This window comes from Loxodonta africana, chromosome 3, assembly GCF_030014295.1.
Source record: "Loxodonta africana isolate mLoxAfr1 chromosome 3, mLoxAfr1.hap2, whole genome shotgun sequence".
NCBI classification, from domain to species: Eukaryota; Metazoa; Chordata; class Mammalia; order Proboscidea; family Elephantidae; genus Loxodonta; species Loxodonta africana.
Window position 1 is genome coordinate 104,692,542 of NC_087344.1, and position 24,512 is coordinate 104,717,053.

Below are 24,512 nucleotides of genomic sequence, written 5' to 3' on the forward strand. Positions count from 1 at the left end.
TGTGTCATTTGATTTCTTGACTGCTGCTTCCATGGCTGTTGATTGTGGATCCAAGTAAAATGAAATCCTTGACAACTTCAATCTTTTCTCTGTTTATCATGATGTTTCTCATTGGTCCAGTTGTGAGCATTTTTGTTTTCTTTATCCATACGGAAGGCTGTGGTCTTTGATCTTCATTAGTAAGTGCTTCAAGTCCTCTTCACTTTCAGCAAGCAAGGTTGTGTCATCTGCATAACACAGGTTGTTAATGAGTCTTCCTCCAATCCTGATGCCCCGTTCTTCTTCATATAGTCCAGCTTCTCGGATTATTTGCTCAGCATACAGATTAAATAGGTATGGTGAGAGAATACAACCCTGACACACATCTTTTTTGACTTTAAACCAATCAGTATTCCCTTGTTCTGTCTGAACAACTGCCTCTTGATCTATGTAAAGGTTCCTCATGAGCACAATTAAGTGTTCTGGAATTCCCATTCTTCGCAGTGTTATCCATAGTTTGTTATGATCCACACAGTCGAATGCCTTTGCATAGTCAATAAAACACAGGTAAAAATCCTTCTGGTATGCTCTGCTTTCAACCAGGATCCATCTGACATCAGCAATGATATCCCTGGTTCCACATCCTCTTCTGAAACCTGCCTGAATTTCTGGCAGTTCCCTGTTGATATACTGCTGTAGCCATTTTTGAATGATCTTCAGCAGAATTTTGCTTGCGTGTGTTATTAATGATATTGTTCTATAATTTCCACATTCGGTTGGATCACCTTTCTTGGGAATAGGCATAAATATGGATCTCTTCCAGTCAGTTGGCCAGGAAACTGTCTTCCATATTTCTTGGCATAGACGAGTGAGCACCTCCAGCACTGCATCTGTTTGTTGAAACATCTCAATTGATATTCCATCTAATCCTGGAGCCTTGTTTTTCGCCAGTGCCTTCAGAGCAGCTTGGACTTCTTCCTTCAGTACCATTGGTTCCTGATCATATGCCACCTCTTGAAATGGTTGAATATCAATTACTTCTTTTTGGTATAATGACTCTGTGTATTCCTTCCATCTTCTTTTGATGCTTCCTGTGTCGTTTAATATTTTCCCATAGAATCCTTCACTATTGCAACTCGAGGTTTGAATTGTTTCTTCAGTTCTTTCAGCTTGAGAAACTCCGAGTGTGTTCTTCCCTTTTGGTTTTCCATCTCCAGCTCTTTGCACATGTCATTATAATACTTTACTTTGTCTTCTCGAGAGGCCCTTTGAAATCTTCTGTTCAGTTCTTTTACTTCATCAATTCTTCCTTTTGCTTTAGCTGCTCAACCCTCAAGAGCAAGTTTCAGAGTCTCCTCTGACATCCATCTTGGTCTTTTCTTTTTTTCCTGTCTTTTCAATGACCTCTTGCTTTCTTCATGGATGATGTCCTTGATGTCATTCCACAACTCATCTGGTCTGCGGTCACTAGTGTTCAATGCGTCAAATCTATTTTTGAAATTGGTCTCTAAATTCAGGCGGGATATACTCAAGGTCATATTTTGGCTCTCGTGGACTTACTCTGATTTTCTTCAGTTTCAGCTTGAACTGGCATATGAGCAATTGATGGTCTGTTCCACAGTTGGCCCCTGGCCTTGTTCTGACGGATGATATTGAGCTTTCCCATCATCTCTTTCCACAGATGTAGTCAATTTGATTTTTGTGTGTTCCATCTAGCGAGTCCATGTGTACAGTCACCGTTTATGTAGGTGAAAGAAGGTATTTGCAATGAAGAAGTCATTGGTCTTGCAAAATTCTATCATTCAATTTCCGGCATTGTTTCTATTGCCAAGGCCATATTTTCCAACTACTGATCCTTCTTCTTTGTTTCCAACTTTCTCATTCCAATCGCCAGTAATTATCAATGCATCTTAATTGCATGTTCGATCAATTTCAGACTGCAGCAGCTGATAAAAATCTTCCATTTCTTCATCTTTGGCCCTAGCAGTTGATGCGTAAATTTGAATAATAGTCGTATTAACTGGTGTTCCTTGTAGGCATATGGATATTATCCTATCACTGACAGCATCGTACTTCAGGATAGATCTTGAAACGTTCTTTTTGACGATGAATGCAACACCATTCCTCTTCGAGTTGTCATTCCCAGTATAGTAGACTATATGATTGTCTGATTCAAAATGGCCAATTGCAGTCCATTTCAGCTCACTAATGCCTAGGATATCGATGTTTATGGGTTCCATTTCATTTTTGACGCTTTCCAATTTTCATAGATTCATACTTTGTACATTCCAGGTTTCGATTATTGATGGATGTTTGCAGCTGTTTCTTCTCATGTTGACTCATGCCACATCAGCAAATGAAGGTCCCAAAAGCTTTAACCCCATCCACGTTATTAAGGTTGACTCTACTTTGAGGAGGCAGCTCTTCCCCAGTCATCTTTTGAGTGCCTTTCAACCTGGGGGGCTCACTTTCCAGCACTATATCAGACAATGTTCTGCTGCTATTCATAAGGTTTTCACTGGCTAATGCTTTTCAGAAGTAGACTGCTGGGTCCTTCTTCCTAGTCTTTCTTAGTCTGGAAGCTTAGCTGAAACCTGTGCTCCTTGGGTGACCCTGCTGGTATCTGAATACTGGTGGCATAGCTTCCAGCATCACAGCAACACACAAGCGCCCACAGTATGACAAACTGACAGACATGTAGGGGGAAGCAGTTCTACTCTGTCCTATATGGTAGCTTTGAGTTACAATCAACTGGATGGCAATGAATTTATATATATATAGAGAGAGAGAGACATAAAGCATATTTTTACTTGAGATCAATAACTTCTAAGAAATCACATGTTCTTAACCAAAAAAAAAAAACCCACTGCTGTCGAGTCAATTCCGACTCAGAGCGACCCTATAGGGCAGAGTAGAACTGCCCCATAGAGTTTCCAAGGAGCGCCTGCTGGATTCAAACTGCTGACCTTTTGGTTAGCAACCTTAGCACTTAACCACTATGGCACCAGGTTTTCCCACATGTTCTTACAAGGCGTTAATTGTTTATTTTGCAATCACCCATTGCCTTCTCCCTTACTCATACATTAGCGGTTAGGAAAAGTTGTTTAAGCTCTTTAACACCTCTATTGATATAAAAAAAAATTTTTTTTGATACCAGGATATATGAGTGTTTGCTTCATTCCAAAGATGTGTAACTGGGTGCTGCTGTGAATTCAGTACACATGTCTTGAGCACCTACTATGTAGAGCTCAAATGAGTTCCAAGAGGTGATGACCCTTAATGCACATGGTGCTGAAAGACATTAGCACACTCTAGGGAGAAACTCAGTGTCAAAATACTTCAACCAAAAAACAAACAGATAGTTATAGGATGGTACTTAAAAAATAACAATAATAAAAGCATATGCCAAAGCATAAAGCAAGTTGGGAAGGAATGTCTTACAGTAAAGAACAATTAAGTTCTTCCTCAGTTCCTTCCTCAAAAGAGTTCGACCCCAAAATATTTAATTTTGTGTTGTTTCTACATCGCTCACTAGCCTAGTTTATAGTTCATCCCTCCCTTTGAAGGCGGTAGCTGGTAATGGTTATCTCTAGCCCAGAAGGATTTCTGAGACTTTGATTCTAGCACTTGGTGCCAGATTTCACAATCACCCTGCCTCTTCTTCCCTGAGGGAATTGTTATAAGAATGTTTTAAGAGTTTTCTTCCAATAATAACCAGCACTTAATTTAAAAAAATTAAATGTAAACCTTACATGTGCTGTTGGCCATTTTGTCTTTGGATAGTTCAGCTGGATGAGATCCAGTGCTATCTTTTTTAACAACCTAATTTCCTGGCAATAATAAAGATGAAGCCTTTGGATTATAGAATGTTTCTTCAAAAACTCAGAAATAAGAGAAACCTCTAATAACTTCATTTTCTACAGTTATATTCTTATCACTGAAAATATTATTAAACTCTTGCACATATTTTAAAGAGCTCTATCTTTTATGAGTAGCTATATTTTGATTTTTGGTATGAACTCTTGTCCGTATCTTTGTGCCTACAAATCTATACATAGCCGTTGGTGCTATAATAATAGTAAGTTTATTCTGGTACAATGCAATTTACAGAATGTGCTCACATATACTTTTAAACCTTCCCAATCTATCATCCTTTTATTCATTTATTCAACCAACACTTATTAAGTACCTAATACATGTCATGAATGGAGCCCTGGCGGTGCAGTGGTTAAGAGTTTGGCTGCCAACCAAAAAAGGTCAGCTGTTTGAATCTACCAGTAGCTTCTTGGAAACCCTATGGAGCAATTCTACTCTGTCCTATAGGGTCACTAAGAGTCAGAATCAACTTGATGGCAACAGGTTTGGTTTTGGTTTGGTTTATATTCATAAATACTGGTGTATCAGCTTTATGAGCTAGATATTATTATTATTTTACAGATAAGAAAACCAAGACCAAGAAAAGTTAAGTAATTTATCCAGTTTCACACATGTGAGAGAGCATATCATGTACTGGTAAATTCTGGAGTCAGACTGACTGAGTTGAATCCTGGCTCTGCTATTTACTAGCTGTATGACCTTGGATTTATTTCTCAATCTCTCTTTATCTAGTGTCCTCATCTGTCAAATGAGGATAAGCACAGTACATACCTCACAAGGCTGAAGCATTTACAACAGTGCTTGGTACATAGCTTGTGTCCAACAAACGTGGCTACTATGAATTAGTAGTTCAGGTAGGCACTGGCTGGAGAACTTGAACTCTGATCCTCTGACTCCATATTTGTTGCTCTTAGCATCACACTACACTGCCTCCACAATATGAAATGAAATTATCTCTCTATAGCATGAGGTTCAAATTCAAACTCTGAAGTATATGCAGCATATTTTTAGTAATTATTAATTCATAATGGATGTAATCATAGGCAATCATCTGGGAAAATATACTGATGATCCATGATTCTCTGTCCATCACTATAGAATAAAAGGTTTGGCAGAGAACAAACCAATACATATGGTTGTGGGCAACAGCGCCTTAATGACAGAATATGATCCCCATAAGGAAATGTTTATGTTTGAGGAAAATAATTCCTTCAGACCAGTGTACTCTGTAATACTGAGGAGAGGCTTCCTGTTGTTTGTTTGCTGTCATCAAGACAGACCAAACAGCCTGAAGCATCATGGGGATGCTTGCTTTTACCGTAGGAGACTTTCATTCTTTGAGTCTTTAAGCCAGCAACGAGGGCAAGTGCCTCCAAAATGCCTTTGGAGGCAAAAGGCTGTACCATCTAATTCTAATGCAACGGTTCTCAATCTTGGCCGCTCCTTAGAACCACCTGAGGAGCTTGCAATAGTTCCAGCGTGAAGGGCACACCCCAGGCCAATTACATCAGAATATCTGGGGCTGGGACCAGGCAGCAGTAGTTTTTAAAGCTCCCCAGGTGATTACAATATGCAGCCAAGGTTTAGAACCACTGCTTTAGTGGGAAGAGCGTGATGTCAGAAATTACAAACTCCGTAGTCCGGTACTCGTTTTGCCATGTGCAGTTACGTAAATTTAGGCTAGTCACTTAACTCTTTGCGTTTCAATTTACATTCTGCCTTGCTTTAAGTCATTCTATGGTTAGGATGAGATAGTATATGAGAAAATAAAACATGATAAGGCAAGTTGGGACTATTACATTTCTTTGGATGCTACAGTCCCAGTAGTGGAAAAAAAAAATTTTTTTTTTCTTTTCAGATAAATCTATGCAGCGTTGGATAAAAAGTGTGTCAGGACAAAAACTGCGTGGAGGCAGTGCCCAGTAATTCTCAGAACAGGGGAAGAAGGACTATACTATGGAGGCAATAGAGGATACTTTTCTATTAGAGATTACAAAACTGACACAAAGTCAAGACATGTTTTTTATTGTTAGTTGTCTTAGGGTCAGCTCCAACTCATGGCAACCTCATGTATAACAGAAAAAAAAATAAAAAATAACACTGCTTAGTCCTGTGCCTTCTTCGTATGTTTGAGTCTGTTAATATATAAATAAATGTCATCATGAGAAAATTTCCAAGTCACAATCTACCTATTTTAAATAATATTCAGTATTACAAAGTTCTGATATCAGAAAGATGTTTGGGAAGTGAGCAGTGGTAATACGATTTGACCTACATAGTGTATGTTATTGCCACATATTAAGAAGTGAATTATTTTCAACTTTGAACTTTTATTAACAAATGTACGCATAGCTCATCTTTTTTAATACTCTGATTTCAGTGCTTCAAGATCCAGATTTCATAGGAAGGTATTATCAATGGAAGAAAACTGATCTAAAGCAGGCTAAAGAATGGAGATTAAAGTAAGTAACTTGAAGTGTCTAGAATCCTATTAACTTGAAGTGTCTATTATTCCATTTCTTCTAACTGAACTGTAAGAGAAAAGAAAATCCTTTGGAAATAGTATTTTATCCTCTTTTCTAAGCATAGGAACAAGAGTAAGAAACATTTCTCCCTTTCATATGAACCCAGGTGGGAAATATCTTTGCTACCTATTGGCTGCCAGGGATGGAGATATAGGACATGAGCCACCGTGAAAGAATTCCACAATACTCTTCTCATTAGTTCTCTTGCTCCTACCCTCATTATCCTTGTCAACATGTACCTTGAAAATAAAAAAACAAACAATTTGCATATCGCCAACTCATTTTTTATCCTTCTTATAGCTCCAAATAGTTTTTCCTCTTCCACACACTTCTCAGTAAGGAACCAAAAATATTAAACCTAATGAGGAAGTATTTAGTAAAATACAAAAGTCAATCATTACGATATCTTTCGAAATCACTGACTCTTAGACTAGATTAAAGAAGAAATCTTAATCTCCTCTTCCATCTCCTGACTACTGAAGGTGTCTTTTCTGCTTTGTCACGCTAGAGTGAAGATTCTCTCTCATTTCTGTGGTACTACTTTGAAGCAGTCATTTATTCTGGTGTGCTTTTTTGGAAGTATCGTATCTTTACACAAATAACGCGTGTCTTCTATGTTTGTTCGCCAACCATGCCCTCCTGCTGAGAGATATTTTCACAAGCACCACTATGAAGCACCACTATGCCATTTTTTTTACATGTTGCTGTAAAAAAAATTAGCATATCACTCTTTTGAAAATACTTCATGGGGGGTGGTGCACTTGGCAAATAAACATAGAAGGAATCCATTATTTGCAAAAAATACAGTAGTCAATGAATTGCTGTTGTTGTTAGTTGCCATCTAGCCAATTCCAGCTCATGGGAACCCCATGTATGCAGAATAGAGCTGCTCCATAGGATTTTCAAGGCTGTGATCTTTCAGAAGCAGGTCATTAGGCCCGTCTTCTGAGGCACCTCTGGGTGGGTTTGAACTGCCAACCTTTTGGCTAGTAGTCAAGCACTTGCCCATTTGCAGCACGCAAGGACTCCTAGTCAATGAAGGCACTACCTTAAATCTAGGGGAATTAAAGATCCTATTTTTATTTATCTGTTTTTTTTTTTTTTTTTTTTTTTTAGCTCTTCAACACTATTAGCAATGTGAACCCTTTACTAGGTAGAAATATAGATTAATAAAAAATAATGCACTGGATTTTGAATTTGGAATTCCTGAGTGGTACGAACAGTTAATGTACTTTGCTGATAACCAAAAGGTTAGAGGTTCGAGTCCACTCAAAAGTGCCTTAGAAAAAAACCCTGGTTATCTAAAAAAAAAAAATTTTTTTTTTTTTTTTTTAAATCTACTTCCTAAAAATCAGCCACTGAAAATCCTCTGGAGCACACACAGTCCTACTCCGACACATTTGGGGTCACCGTGAGTCAGAATCAACTCCACAGCAACTTTTTTTTCTTTTAATTTGTGTATAAAATCAAGATTCTTAAAATATACTTCCTACCTTTAAACAAACATCATAGTTCATATTGTTTTGTTCAACTGGACTCTCTTTTTTCAATTTATTTCTGCAACAACTTTCCTTCAAGCCAATGTAGGGAAACGCTTTTGCATCAGATACTTTTCTGCCTTCAGAATAAATTATAGGCAGTAGAAAAGTTTTTATTAAGCAGAATTTGAAGGAGTACAAGTATGGTTTTTTTGACGGCACGTTTCAGGTTTCTTTTATTAGAGTTGGAGAAACCTACTTTGAATCTAAGGTTAATTTTGCTTTGACATGACTTCCTTTTTTATTTCCTTTAAAAGAACTGCTTTGTTTTATGTGTGTGATCATTGATTCATTATGTATTGCCAGCATCCCACAGAAACCCAAAATTTAGAAAAAGTAGAACCATGTCATTTTCAACTTATCCATTTACTTCTACATACGGCTGAAATAATTGTGAACTGTTTGAGTGCTAGGACATTTTTCCAAATACATTATTTTGAAGTTATAGGTCAAATTATCATGTACATGGTGACCCTGTCAGAATAAAACTCTCACACCTTATGCCATCTGGTGGTTGATGAAAATATATTTAGATCAGATGATATTTGCTTCTTTTAAATTTTGGAGTTCTCAGTCAAAAAACAGTTTGTAGTAACCTAGGTAAATAGACTTTTAAAAAGATGTATTTATCTGCATTTTATTGGAGCACAAATATTTGAGTATGCAAATCAGCACAGGTATAATAAAAGGCTCGAGAATGGTGAAATTCAACTTCTTTTCATATCATTATTAGAAATCTTACATTCATCAGAATACTGAGGTATTATAAAGTGGGCAGTTCAGAAAGACTCAAGTAGAAAATGTTTGGGGATCTATACAAGTGAGTAACTGATCTGTATGTGCATAAGTCAATAACAAAAAGATGTATGGAAGGCTCTCCCCCAGGTGGAAACCCTGGCGGTATAGTGGTTAAGAGTTTGGCTGCTAACCAAAAGGTTGGCAGTTCAAATTCACCAGGCGCTCCTTGGAAACCCTGTGGGGCAGTTCTACTCTGTCCTATAGGGTCGCTATGGGTCAGAATCAACTCTATGTTTCTGTGCATGTAATATCATTGCACATCTTTCTGTTTTCGAATATTTGAAAATGCTTTCCATACACTGAAATTTCCTATTTATAAAACAAAAACAAAAAAACAGAAGAGGCAAATTGAGAACCTTTCTTCTGCTAGAAAAAGAGACCTACCTCTCCAGCTTCCTATTTCTTTTCCTACTGTTCTCCCCTCCCCTCATCTATCAATACCCAATTCTCAAGCAATGCTAATTTGTTTTTTCTCACCATTCTTTGGGGACATAAGATCTCTTCGCCATTTTGTGCCTTCTGCCTAAAATATCTTTCTCAGCAGGGTCTTTGCTGGTGGTCTAGAGTTAGGATTTGGCCTGAGTTAGAAGAAAGGATGTGGAGTGTTTAAACCCAAGGGTCCTGGAGCCAGGCTGCCTGGATTTGAATCCTGGCTCTGCCAGTTGCCAGCTCGGTGACCTTAGGCAAGTTATCTGACTTCTTTTTGCTTCAGTTCTTTATCTGTTAAATGGGAGTAAAAATTTTATCTACCTCCTAAGGAGACTGTAGTAAAACCTGGTGGCATAGCAGTTAACTATGACTGCTAACCAAAAGGTTGGCAGTTCAAATCCACGAGGCCCTCCTTGGAAACCCTATGGGGCAGTTCTACCCTGTCCTATAGGGTTGCTATGAGTCAGAATCGACTCGGCGGCAATGGGTTTGTTTTGGTTTTAACGAGATTGTAAGGACTAAGTAAATTAATATGTGTGAAGTGCTTCAAACAGTATCTGGCACAGAATAAGTACTCATAAAAAAAAAAAAAACTCATAAAGGTTAGATATTATTCACGCTTTCCCTACTGTGGCCCCAGTTTAACTCCCAGATGGAAAAGTCTTTTTTTGGAGGCAGCATGGGGAAAGAGCATGGGTTTTAAAGTCAGGCAGATCTTGGAGAAATTCCTACACGATCTGAGTTTGTTTCCTTATCCTTTAAATGGAGATAATATTATGTACATTGCAAAGTTGTTGTGAAGCTTGAATGAGATCATATATAAAATAATCGTACAGTGCTGACAAATGGAGGTTCAGTAAATATTAATTCCTGAGGAGTCAGGAGACAAAAGCCCATGCCCCCCGGCTTTTCAGAGAAAAATAGTCTCTGTAAAAAGATGTAAACAGTGTAAAATTTTCTCCGGTTAAGAAATAAACAACACCTATCATGCTCATGGAGCCCTGGTGGCACAGTGGTAATTGTTAGGCTGCTAACCAAAAGGTCGGCAGTTCAAATCCACCAGCCGCTCCGTGGAAACCCTTTGGGCCAATTCTCTGTCCTGTAGGGTCGCTGTGAGTTGGAATTGACTTTACGGCAACAGGTTTGGTTTGGTTATCACGCTCATAAGTTTGGCTGTTCGAAACTACCAATGGCTCCGAGAGAAAAAGATGCCTCAGTCTGCTTCTGTAGAGATTTAGAACCTTGGAATCCCTATGGGGTCGCTATGAGTCGTAATCGACTCAACAGCAGTGTTTTCTTTTATTTATTTATTTATTTAAAACCATGCTCACATTTATTTTAGTCCTGTTATGTCTATGATACTTTTCCCTTCTCCACTCTCCCTTCATCATCGCTGGCCAAGTGTTTCACAGGATGGCATGATCCAGCCCAAATGTTGGCTTTGTGAAACTGTCCCTGACACACAGGTATTCTGAGTTACTTCATCCTCTCCTTCCATAGCACTACGTTCAGATCTCTTTTCAGCATGCGTGGTGTGGAGGTCTATATTCATGGAGAGTTACCCCGGCAGGGACATGATCGTAACTTCATGTTCTCTGTGTTTAACATGATGCCTGGGAAACAGCAGGGACTCAGTAAATGTGTGTTGAATGATGCATACTTGTTTCCCCATTTAAGATAAATATTAAATGCGAAGGCAGTTAATTTTAGAAAAAAATAAAATTTAGGCACTCATTTCTATTAAGGTCCATTCTAATACCGGGATTATGATTCTATTTGGGGAGTTCTAAGGGTTTTAAGGGTATAGTCACAGATCAGTGATTGAAAACAGAGCATATAAATGATTGTCATACATATTTTATGCAAATGATGAAGAGTTTTACACATGTCTTCAGTTAGTATTAATAGAAACCCATTGTCATAAGCAACTCATAAATATTCATTAATTGATATTTCGTTTGGTTTTCATTTCTAAGGCCTTTTTTTCTTTCCTATGGCTGTCCCTGTCTTTTGGCCATTCACGCAAATGCTTTGTTTCTACCAAGACATGGGAAAGACTATGAATCTAGAATCTAATCAGTAGTTTGTGTTTATTTTCTCCAAAGAAAGAGTGAAAGATATATTAGAAAGCAGTGAAGCTGTTTTTTTTTTTTTAATGCTCTTGCTTGTGTACATATGAAACTATTTTTTATGTCATACTCTAAAGCTAATGATTATTTACATGGCAATGGAAAAATCTATGCCAGTAGTCAAACCTTTGGCAGCCAGCAAGTTATTTAAATAAAAGTTATGAATTCTGGAGTTTTGTATTCTATATAGCTTTAAAATGAAACAAACCAAGCCTGTTGCCATTGAGTCCAATGCAGAGTGCCTCTATAGGACAGAGTGGAAGCCTCGTGGATTCAAATTGCTGACCTTTTGGTTAGCAGCCATAGCACTTAACCACTATGGCACTAGGGTTTCCAAGGAATATTGCCGAGGGGAACAGGAACTAATGTGAGTAAGCACCTACTGTGTGCCAAAATTCCTCCTTCATTTCCTAATGTAATGCTCAATACCCCACAGAGTTAACAGTTGTGCCTCTAAGGGGTGAAAACCAACCTTAACATCCATCAGCATCCCTCAGGCCACAACAAATCAACTACATTTGAAGCTAAACCACTTTGCTTGCTATGCAGATATGGCTTCAAGATAAAGTCTGTAGCCTCTCTTTTCACCTGGATTGAAATCTTAAGACCTTCCTCTAATAGAATTCTGAAACAGTGGGTATAGACATTACCCCCATTTCACAAATGAGAGAAACCAAGAGAGATTAACCAACTTGCCAAATGTTATGCATAAATGCAAATTGTATTTAGAAATTAAAACTAAATTATTTCCCCTTTGCCTACTAATATGTACTTATTAAAAGCTTAAATTTTCAAGTAAATGTCAAAGTATTACCTACTAAATCATAAGTACAAATCGAGTCTGCCTTTCCTGGAAAAGTTCCTTTTTTTTTTGAGGGGGAGGGGACCAACCTGAAATTCTAATATTAAACTGTTAGTTCCGTTCTCCTTCTATATTAAAAAATTAGCATATATGCTCTGCTAACATTATCAATTACAAATATAATACTTTCTTATATTTATAAAACACACTCTGGGTTCAGTTGTTCTGTTTTAAATTTAAGGAGTTAGTATATATTATTTCTAAGTTCCTTTAGTGTCTAATTTTGTGATTATGATTACATGTTTTAACTCAAAACTATATAAGTAACTTTCTTGTACCATATGTTCCAACTCAGAGTGACCTTATGTACAACAGGATGAAAAACTGCCCTGTCCTGTACCATCCTCATAATCGTTGTTATGCTTGAGCTCATTGTTGCAGCCACTGTGTCACTCTATCTCATTGAGGGTCTTCCTCTTTTTCGCTGATGCTGTCTTTACTAAGCACGATGCCCTTCTGCAGGGACTAGTCCCTCCTGATAACGCGTCCATTATGTGAGACAAAGTCTTACACATAACTAGTTTTTTTTCCTTTTTTCAAGATATATGGAAAACATTCATGCTGAGTCTGTTAATTTAATGTATGTTTGCGCTATCCTTTCAGGGTTATTAAACACTGTTTTTATAAGCTTACATAATTATATGTTTAATGCAGTTTTCCTGGAGAAATTCTAGTCTTTTTATTCCCCAAAGTAAACCTTGAGTGCCATCTTGTGGTTAAAGGAGACTAAGCATTAGAATGGACATTGGAATTATCCTTTTTAAAATATAAAATCAAACACCAAACCCATTGCTGTCTGAGTTGATTCCAACTCATAGTAACCCTGTAGGACAGAGTAGAACTACCCATAGGAATTTGAACTGCCGAACTTTTGGTTAGCATCCAAGTTCTTAACCACTGTGCCACCAGGGCTCCTTTAAAATATATACTACATTATATATACCCATTGCTGCCGAGTCAATTCCAACTCATAGTGACCCTATAGGACAGAGTAGAACTGCCCCATAGAGTTTCCAAGGAGTGAGTGCCTGGTGGATTTGAACTGCTGACCTCTTGGTTAGCAGCCGTAGCTCTTAACTACTACGCCACCAGGGTTTCCACTTTAAAATACAGCCATGTGAAAAATAAACACAAAGGGAAACATCCTTTTTTAAAAATATCTGCCAAACAACTTAGTTTTAGAGAGAGGGAGCTCAGTACTTCAAGGAGTATTTAAATAGCTTTAACCCTTCTTACTTCAAGCTTATATCTGACATTGTGTAGCAATTTATAGTGCCGCCAAAATTATAGATGAATTTAATAATAAAAAAGCATTAGGGTTTTTGTTTTATTTTTAATTTAATGATGATGGTATTTTATAGTTATTTATTTTGCATTTCTTTAATTAGTGATGCTTAACATTTTTCCTTTTAAATTCATGTTGTCAGATAAAGGTAAATAATTGAATAAAAAAGGAAAAACAATATTTACATGCTTCTTTGAAGACAGGTTTATCAGTGGGGCAGAAAAGGTATAAATCAAGTCATTTTGCTTTCTAAAGTCATATTTGCCTTTAGAAAAATAAGATTATAGTTTTTTTGTTATTTTTAAATTCACACAAGGCTCATGCAGGGTTGGAAATAGTTTGTGTTCCAACTAGCTAGAGTGGCAAGACTTCATAATTCAAGGGACATTGGATAGAGACTTCAGAAAGGCCATATCTTAGGAGTGAGACTATTTATCCCTAAACTAAAGGGTGATCTGGGCCCACCATAACAAAGATTAAAAAACAAGCTTTGAAAACATCAAACTGATCCATAAGATACTAAATTGCATACCAAAATAAAGGGTAATCTTATTTAAGAAATACAACAAAATTGAGCATCCAACATGATAAAATTCAAGTGTTCACCATCTCATAAAAAATCATCAAACAACCAGGAACATATGATCCATGACTAGGAAAAAAAAAATCCATCAATAGAAACAGGCCCATACGTTACAGAAATGATGGAATTAGTAAATATGGGCCTTAATGCAATTATTATAGTGTGGCTAATTGCCTCCATGAACAGCTGCCACGAGACCAGAAGAACTGGATGGTGCCTGGCTACCATTACTGAACATTTTTATCAAAGACTCCATAGAAGAATCGTGATCAAAAGGGGGGAAATGAGAATAGAATTTCAAATTCTCACGGACTAGAGATTTTCTGGAGCCATGGAGGGTAGATGAACCCCTGAAACTATTGCTCTGAGATAATCTTTGAAACTTGAACTAAAAATATCCCCTGAAGTCTTCTTAAAACTGAACAGTAGTTTAGCTTAACTACTCAAAAACGGTCTGCCTTAAGCATTAGATAGCTCTTTTAAGAACTATCTATATGGGGTCAAATTGACAACAGCAACTTGGAAGATTGGATGAGAAACTTACAGGGCAGTAAGTGTATATTAATGAAGGATGAACAACTCAGAAAAGGAGAGTAAGAATAGTTGCCCAATTCAAAGAATGTAATCAATGTCGCTAAATTGTACATGAGAAATTATTGAATTGGTGTGTGTTTTGCTGTATGTATTCTCAACAACAATAAAATAAATAAAATCTAAAGAAAAAAGTTTTTGCTAGTTGCCATTGAGTTGGCTCTGACTCGTAGTGATCCTATGTACAATAGAATTAAATGCTGCCCAGTCCTGTGCCATCCTCACACTCGTTGTTATGCTTAGCCCATTGTTGCAGCTACTGTATCAATCCATCCCATTGAGGGTCTTCCTCTTTTTCACTGACCCTCTACTTTACCAAGTATGATGTCCTTCTGTAGGGACTGGTACCTCCTGTTAAAATGTCCAAAGTAAGTGAGACATAGTCTCACCATCCTTGCTTCTAAGGAGCATTCTGGCTGTACTTTCTCCAAGACAGGCTTGTTTGTTCTTTTGGCAGTGCATGGTATATTCCACATTTTTCGCTTACACCGTAATCGAAGGTGTTAATTCTTCTTCAGTCTTCCTTATTCATTGTCCAGCTTTTGCATGCATATGAGGCAAATGAAAATACCACGGCTTGGGTCAGGTGCACCTTTTTAATACTTTAAAGAGGTCTTTTGAAGCAGATATGCCCAATGCAATGAGTCATTTGAGTTCTTGACTGACTGCTGCTTCCATGGCAATTGATTGTGGATCTAAGAAAAATGAAATCCTTGACAACTTCAATCTTTTCTCTGTTTATCATGATGTTGCTTATTGGTTCAGCTATGAGGAATTTTGTTTTCTTTTTGTTGAGATGTAATCCACGCTGATCTTCATCAGTAAGTGCTTCAGGTCCAAAGACTTTTTTTTTAAATAAAAGCTATTTTTTATAAAGAAAAAAAAGCTATCGTAAAAACCATATATAGAATACAAAGAAAAACATAAATATGATGGAGGGAAAAATGGAAAGTATACAAAAGGCCAGTGGAACTTCTAGAGATAAAAATATATCCAAAAAAATTTAAATGTACACTGTATGGGGACAACAGAAAATTAGACACTGTAGAAGAAATGACACATGACCTGGAAATGTGGCAATACAAACGACTGAAAATTATGCACAGAGGAAAAAAAAAAGACTGAAAAGGGAAAAATATGAAAACTGCCTCAGTGAGCTGTGGGATAATATCAAGTGGTCTCGGATACAAGTAATTGGAGTTTCAGAAAAAAGTGACAGAAAAAACATTTGAAGAAATAATGATAGCTGAAAAATCTCAAATTTGATGAAAACTATAAACTCACAGATCAAGAAGCTCAATGAATGACAAGAAAAAGAAATATTAAAAACCACACTAAGGCATACCATTCAATTGAAGCAGCCCTGATGGTGCAGTGGTTAAAGCAATTGACTGCTAACTGAAAGGGCAGTGGGTCAAAACCAGCAGCAGTTGCACGGGAGAAAGACGTGGCAGTCTGCTTCTGTGAAGATTTGTAGCCTTGGAAACCTTATAGGGTCACTATGAGTTAGAATCAACTCAATAGCAGTAGGTTTCAAGGCATACCAGAATCAAATTGTTGGAACTCAGTGATAAAGAGGAAAAAAATCTTAAAAGTAGCAAAGGGAAAAAGCAAACAAACAAACAAAAAAGCATTGCATGTAAACGATAGAAGATAAAGAAAACCGATAATTTCATGTCAGAAAACATGCAAGCCAGAAGATAATGAAATATCTTAAAAGTGAGTAGAAGAAAAAAATTTGTCAACCTAGAATTCTACACCCAGTGAAATTACCTCTCCAAAATGCAGGTAAAATAAGGGCCTTTTTAACAAATGGTGCTGGCATAACTGAATGTCCATCTGTAAAAAAAATGAAACAGGACCCATACCTCACGCCATACACAAAAAAACTAACTCAGAATGGATCAAAGACCTAAATATAAAATCTAAAACGATAATGACCATGGAAAAAAAAAAAAGAAAGAGACAATGCTAGGGGCCCTAATACATGGCATAAATATAATATAAACTATAACTAACAATGAACAAACACCAGGAAATAAACCTGATAACTGGGAACTCCTAAAAATTAAACACTTATGCTCATCAAAAGATTTCACAAAACAGTAAAAAGAGAACCTATAGACTGGGAAAATTTTTTGGCTATGACATATCCAACAAAGGCCTAATCTCTGAAATCTACAAAATACTTCAGCACCTCAACAACAAAAAGACAAATAATCCAATTAAAAAATGGACAAAGGATATGAATAGACACTTCACCAAAGAAGACATTCAGGTGGCTAACAGACACATGAGGAAATGCTCATGATCATTAGCCATTAGAGAAAAGCAAATCAAAACTACAACGAGATATAATCTTACCCTGACAATACTGGTACTAATTAATAAATAAATAAATGTTGGAGAGGTTGTAGGGAGATTGGAACTCTAGGTGGGAATGTAAAATGGTACAACCTCCATGGAAAATGATATGGCGCCTACTTAAAAAAGCTAGAAATAGAAATACCATACAATCCAGCAATCCCACTCCTAGGAACATATCCTAGAGAAATAAGAGCCATCACACAAATAGACATATGCACACCCATGTTTGCAGCATTAGTCAAAATAGTGAAAAGATGGAAACAACCTAAATGCCCATCAACCAATAAATGGATAAACAAATTATGGTACATACACAAATGAAATACTACAAAACAATAAAGAACAACCATGAATCTGTGAAACATCTCACAACATGGATAAATCTGGAGGGCGTTATGCTGAGTGAAGTAAGTCAATCACAAAAAGAAAAATATTATATGAGACCACTATTATAAAAACTCAAGAAAAGGTTTACACACAGGGGGAAAAAAAAAACCTTTGATGGGTACAAGGGAGGAGAGGCATGGGGAGGGAAAATTACTAACTAGATAGTAGAGAAGTGTCAACTTTGGTGAAGGGAAAGACAACACACAATATAGGGGAAGTCAGCACAACTTGACTAAAACAAAGTCATAGAAGCTTCCTAGACACATCCAGATACCTTGAGGGTCTGAGTTACTGGAGCTGAGGGCTGAGGACCATGGTATCAGGAGACATCTAGGTCAACTGGCAAAGCATAGTTCATAAAGAAAATTTTCTACATCCTACTTTGGTGAGTAGTGTCTTGGGCCTTAAAACCTTGTGAATGGACATCTAAAGTGCATCTATTGGTCCCATCCTGTCGAGAGCAAAAAAGAATGAAGAAAACCAAAGACACAAGGAAAATATTAGTCCAAAAGACTAAATGGCCCCATGAACCACAGCCTCCATCAGCCTGAGTCCAGAAGAACTAGGTGGTGCCCAGCTTCTACCACCAACCACTCTGACCTGGATCACAACAGAGGGTCCTGGACAGAGTGGAAGGAAAATGTAGAATGAAATTCAAATTCACAACAAAAGACCAGATTTACTGGTCTGACAGAGTCAGGAGAAACCGTTCCCTGAGACTATGGCTCCCAGATACATTGCCAACTCAGAACTGAAGCCACTTCCAAAGCCCACTTTTCAGCCAAAGATTAGACAAGACTATAAAACAAACAGTAACACATGTGAGGAACGTGCTTCTTAGTTCAATCAAGTGTACAAAACCAAATGGGCCATTCCTGCCCAAATGCAAGAGGGCAGGAAGGGACAGGAAAACTGCATGAATAGACACACAGGGAACCCGAGGTGAAAAGGGGAGAATGCTGACACATTGCAGGGATTGCAACCAATGTCACAAAACAATTTGTGTATAAATTTTTATTGAGAAACTGATTTGCTCTGTAAACTTTCACCTAAATCACAATACAATTTTTTAAAACTGAACGTAAGATAAAGATTTTTTTCAGAACAACAAAAGCTGAGAGAATTTATCGCCTGCAGATCTGCACTACAGTAAATGTTGGAGGAAGCTTTTTGGCAGAAAGAACATTGTATTAATGGAAATTTGGATCTACACAAAAGTTATGGTTTACATGTGGGTAGATTTAAAAGACTTATTTTCTTATTTTTAATCTATTTAAAAATAAATGACAGAAAAAGAAAAAAAAAGATAGTTGACTGTTTAAAATAAAAATACATTGTGGGGTTTATAACATATGTAAAATTACAACGTATGACAACAGTAGCTCAAAAGATGGGACAGTGGAATGGAAATCTAGTGTTGTAAGGTTTTTACGTTATACAGGAAATTTTATAATATTATTTGAAGGTAGATTATTATAAGTTAATGATATTTGTTGTAAACCCCAGAACAACCACTTAAAAAAAAAAAAGTAGCGATAATAAACCAATAAAACCAAAACCCAGTGCCATCGAGTCGATTCCTACTCCTAGCGACCCTATAGACAAAGTAGAACTGCCCCATAGAGTTTCCAAGGAGTGCCTGGTGGATTCCAACTGCCGACCCTTTGATTAGCAGCTGTAGCACTTAACCGCTACGCCACCAGGGAATAGTAGTGACAAAATGAAATATTAAAAACAAATACAAAAGAAGGCAGGTAAAGAGGTAAAAAGGCACGAAGTACAGACAAGACAAAGAGAAAACAGAGATATGATAGATTTAAGCCTAACCATATGATAATTATATTAAATACAAATAATCTAAGCACTCCCTTTAAATGGCAGAGATTGTCAGATTATATTAAATTAAAAAGTAAGATCCAACTACATCCTGTCTCCAAGAAACCCACCTTAAATATACTATCACAGATAGGCTAAAAGGCAAAGATGGAAAAACTATACCATGAAAACACTAATCAAAAGTAAGATGGAATGGCTATATTAATGTCAGGCAACACAGACTACAGAAAAGGAATATTACCAAGGATAAAGAGGAACATTTATCTACAGTAAACGCATAAATTCATCAAGATGACATAAAAATTCTAAATATTTATGTAACTATTAACAGAACTTCAAAAATACATGAAAAAAGAAAAACAACTGGAAGAAGCAATAGACAAATCAAATAATATAATTTATTTTTTCAAGCCCCTACTGCACCAGTGATAGAACAGGTAGATCGAAAAAAATTAGTAAATATATAGAGGATTTGAACAACAGCATAACAGACTTGAGCTAATTGACATTTATAAAACACTCGAACCAAAACCAGAAAAACACTAATTCTTTTCTACTGCAAATGAAACATTCACCAAAATAGATAGTACACTGGGTCATAAAACAAGTCCCAATAAATTTTAAAAGACTGGCATCATACAAAATATGTTCTTTGAAAACAGATTTGAACTATAAGTCAATAATAAAAGGGTATATGGAAGCCTGTCCCCCATATAGTTGGAAATTAAACAAAACATTTCTAAGTTAACCAGTAAGTCAAAGAAGAAATCACAGGGAAAATTAGAAAATATCTTGAACTGAATGTAAAGAAAAAAAAAACCACAACATCGTGAGATGTGGGATATAGCAAAAGCATTGGATATGGGGAAATGTTTAATATTGAATGCCTGTATTAGAAAAGAAGAAAGGTCTCATATTAATGATCTGAGCTTCTATATAAGAAAAAGAACAAATTAAACCCAAAGTAAGCAGGAAGAAAGAGAAGAAAACATAAGAAATCAATGAAATCGAAAACATAAAAATAAAGAAAAATCAATGCTACCTAAAGCTATTTTTTTCAAATGAGCAATAAAACTGATAAACTTCCAGCAAGACTGATCATGAAAAAACAAAAAGACAGAAGACCCAAATTACCAAGAGGAGATATCACTACAGATCTCATAAATATTAAAAGGATTTAAAAGGAAAATATTGTGAACCATTTTGTACCAATAAATTTAACCACGTAGATGAAATAAACAAATTTCTTGGAAGACGCTATCTACCAAGGCTAATTTAAAAAGAAATGGATAACTTGAATAATTTTATATCTAATAAATAAATTAAATTTTATAGTTAAAACACTCCACACAAAGACAACTGTAAGCCTAAATGGCTTCAGTGATGAATTTTTCCAAACATTTAAGGAAAAAATAATACCAGTCGTTCACAAACTCTTTCAGAAAACAGAAGAGGTGGAAGCACTTCTCAGTTCATGTTTTGAAGTCATCATTACCTCAATAAAAAAACCAAAGATTGTTGTTGTTGTTATGTGCCGTCAAATCGGTTCTGACTCACAGCGACCCTATGCACAACACAACAAAACACTGCCTAGTCCTGCGCCATCCTTACAATCCTCGTTATGCTTGACCTTGTTGCAGCCGCTGTGTCAATCCACCTCATTGAGGGTCTTCCTCTTTTCCGCTGACCCTGTACTCTGCCAAGCATGATGTCCTTCTTCAGGGACTGATCTCTCCTGACAACATGTGCAAAGTATGTAAGACGCAGTCTCGGCATCCTTGCTTCTAAAGGTGCATTCTGGTTGTACTTCTTCCAAGACAGATTTGTTCGTTCTTTTGGCAGTCCATGGTATATTCAATAATTTTCACCAAGACCACAATTCAAAGGCGTCAATTCTTTTTTGGTCTTCCTTATTCACTGTCCAGCTTTCACATGCATATGATGAGATTGAAAATACCATGGCTTGGGTCAGGCGCACCTTAGTCTTCAAGGTGATGTCTTTTCTCTTCAACACTTTCAAGAGGTCCTTTGCAGCAGATTTACCCAATGCAATGCGTCTTTTGATTTCTTGACTAGCTGCTTCCATGGCTGTTGATTGTGGATCTGAGTAAAATGAAATCCTTGACAACTTCAATCTTTTCTCCATTTATCATGATGTTGCTCATTGGTCCAGTTGTGAGCATTTTTGTTTTCTTTATGTTGAAGCGCAATCCATACTGAAGGTTGTGGTCTTTGATCTTCATTAGTAAGTGCTTCAAGTCCTTTTCACTTTGAGCAAGCAAGATTGTGTCATCTGCATAACGCAGGTTGTTAATGAGTCTTCCTCCGATCCTGACGCCCCCTTCTTCTTCATATAGTCCAGCTTCTCGTATTATTTGCTCAGCATACAGACTGAATAGGTATGGTGAAAGAATCCAACCCTGACTCAAACCTTTCCTGACTTTAAACCAATCAGTATCTCCTTATTCTGTCCAAACAACTGCCTCTTGATCTATGTAAAGGTTGCTCATGAGCACAATTAAGTGTTCTGGAATTTCCGTTCTTCCCAATGTTATCCATAATTTGTTATGATCCATACAGTCGAATGCCTTTGCATAGTCAATAAAACACAGGTAAACATCCTTCTGGTATTCTCTGCTTTCAGCCAGGATCCATCTGACATCAGAAATGATATCCCTGGTTCCACATCCTCTTCTGAAACTGGCCTGAATTTCTGGCAGTTCCCTATCAATATAGTGCTGCATCTGTTTGTTGAAACATCTCAATTGATATTCCATCAATTCTTGGAGCCTTGTTTTTCGCCAGTGCCTTCAGAGCACCTTGGACTTCTTTCTTCAGTACCATTGGTTCCTGATCATATGCCACGTTTTGAAATGGTTGAACATTGACTAATTCTTTTTGGTATAATGGCTCTGTGTTCCTTCCATCTTCTTTTGATGCTTCCTGCATCGTTTAATATTTTCCCCATAGAATTCTTCACTATTGCAACCTCGAGACTTGAATTTTTTCTTCAGTTCTTTCAGCTTGAGAAATGCCAAGCGTGTTCTTCCCTTTTGGTTTTCTATCTCCAGTCCTTTGCACATGTCATTACAATACATTACTTTGTCTTCTCGAGAGGCCCTTTGAAATCTTCTGTTCAGTTCTTTTACTTCATCAATTCTTCCTTTTGCTTTATCTGCTTGACGTTCGAAAGCAAGTTTCAGAGTCTCCTCTGACATCCATCTTGGTCTTTTCTTTCTTTCCTTTTCAGTGACCTCTTGCTTTCTTCATGTATGATGTCCTTGATGTCACTGCACAACTCGTCTGGCCTTCGGTCACTAGTGTTCAATGCGTCAAATCTATTCTTCAGATGGTTTCTAAATTCAGGTGGGATATACTCAAGGTCATATTTTGGCTTTTGTGGACTTGCTCTGATTTTCTTCAGTTTCAGCTTGAAATTGTATATGAGCAATTGGTGGTCTGTTCCATAGTCAGCCCCTGGCCTTGTTCTGACTGATGATATTGAGCTTTTCCATCGTCTCTTTCCACAGATGTAGTCAATTTGATTTCTGTGTGTTCCATCTGGTGAGGTCCATGTGTATAAAAAAAAATAGTCACCATTTATGTTGGTGAAAGAAGGTATTTGCAATGAAGAAGTCGTTATGTCTTGCAAAATTCTATCATTCGATCTCCGGCATTGTTTCTATCACCAAGGCCATATTTTCCAACTACTAATCCTTCTTCTTTGTTTCCAACTTTCTCATTCCAATTGCCAGTAATTATCAATGCATCTTGATTGTATGTTTGATCAATTTCAGACTGCAGCAGCTGATAAAAATCTTCTATTTCTTTATCTTTGACCCTAGTGGTTGGTGTGTAAATTTGAATAATAGTCGTATTAACTGGTCTTCCTTGTAGGCGTATGGATATTATCCTATCACTGACGGCGTTGCACTTCAGGATAGATCTTGAAATGTTCTTTTTAACGATGAATGCAACACCATTCCTCTTCAAGTTGTCATTCCCAGTGTAGTAGAAAGTATGATTGTCCAATTCAAAATGGCCACTACCAGTCCATTTTGGCTCACTAATGCCTAGGATATCAATGTTTATGGGTTCCATTTCATTTTTGATGATTTCCAATTTTCCTAGATTCATAGTTCATACCTTCCAGGTTCTGATTATTAATGGATGTTTGTAGCTGTTTCTTCTCATGTTGAGTCGTGGCACATCAGCAACTGAAGGTCCTGAAAGCTTTCCTCCATCCACGTCATTAAGGTCGACTCTACTTTGAGGAAACAGGTCTTCCCCAGTCATCTTTTGAGTGCCTTCGAACCTGGGGGGCTCGTCTTCCAGCACTATATCAGACAATGTTCCGCTGCTATTCATAAGGTTTTCACTGGCTAATGCTTTTCAGAAGTAGACTGACGGGTCCTTCTTCCTAGTCTGTCTGAGTTTGGAAGCTTAGCTGAAACCTGTCCTCCATGGATGACCCCGCTGGTATCTGAATACCAGTGGCATATGTTCCAACATCACAGCAACACACAAGCCTCCACAGTTTGACAAACTGACAGACACATACAAGAAAACTACAGATCAATATCCCTCATAAACAGAGAGGTAAAAATCCTTCACAAAATTTTACCAAATTGAATCCCACTATAGATAGTGGGGTGTGTGTGTGTATGTATGTGTGTGTGATAGTTCATCATGACTGACTGGGTTTATACCAGGAATGTAACATTGGTTTAGCATCCAAAAAATCAAACAATGTAATTCACTGTATTAATAGAATAAGAAAGTAAAATCATATGATTATGTCAATAGGTCAAGAAAGAGCATATGAAAAAATTAACATCGATTCCTGATTTTAAAAAACCCTTAGTAAATTAGAAATAGGAACAAACTTCTTCAACTTGATAAAACACATTTGTGAAAAAAGCCACAACATCATATATAATGGTGAAAGACTGAATGTTTTCCTTCTAATACCAGGAAAAGACAAGGATGTCTGTTCCCACAACTGCCATGCAACATTTTATTGGAGATTCTAGCCAGTACAGTAAAACCAGATAGCAAAATTAAAAGAACATAGATTTAAAAGGAAGAAGCAAAATTATTTTGGCACAAATGACATGATAGTCTATATAGGTGTCTTGAAGAGTCCACACACACACACACACACACAAAAAAAAATAAGATTGTAAGATACAAAGTCAATATGAAAAAAATGTATTTCTGTATACCAACAACCAACAATTAGAAATTGAAATTATAAAAAATTCACAGTAACATAAAAAAACGGAATGCTGAGGTATAAATATAACAAAATATATGCAAAATCTGTA

At 36.9% G+C, this 24,512-nt stretch overlaps 1 protein-coding gene across 1 annotated transcript in view; it reads left to right on the forward strand.

Moving 5' to 3' along the window:
* Positions 1–24,512, forward strand: part of UBE2U (ubiquitin conjugating enzyme E2 U) — a 77,861-nt gene that overhangs the window by 35,406 nt on the left and 17,943 nt on the right. Inside the window, exon 9 of the mRNA XM_064279956.1 lies at positions 6,236–6,317. Within this exon, the coding sequence (XP_064136026.1) occupies positions 6,236–6,317 (82 nt within the window). The remainder of the gene's footprint in view (positions 1–6,235; positions 6,318–24,512) is intronic.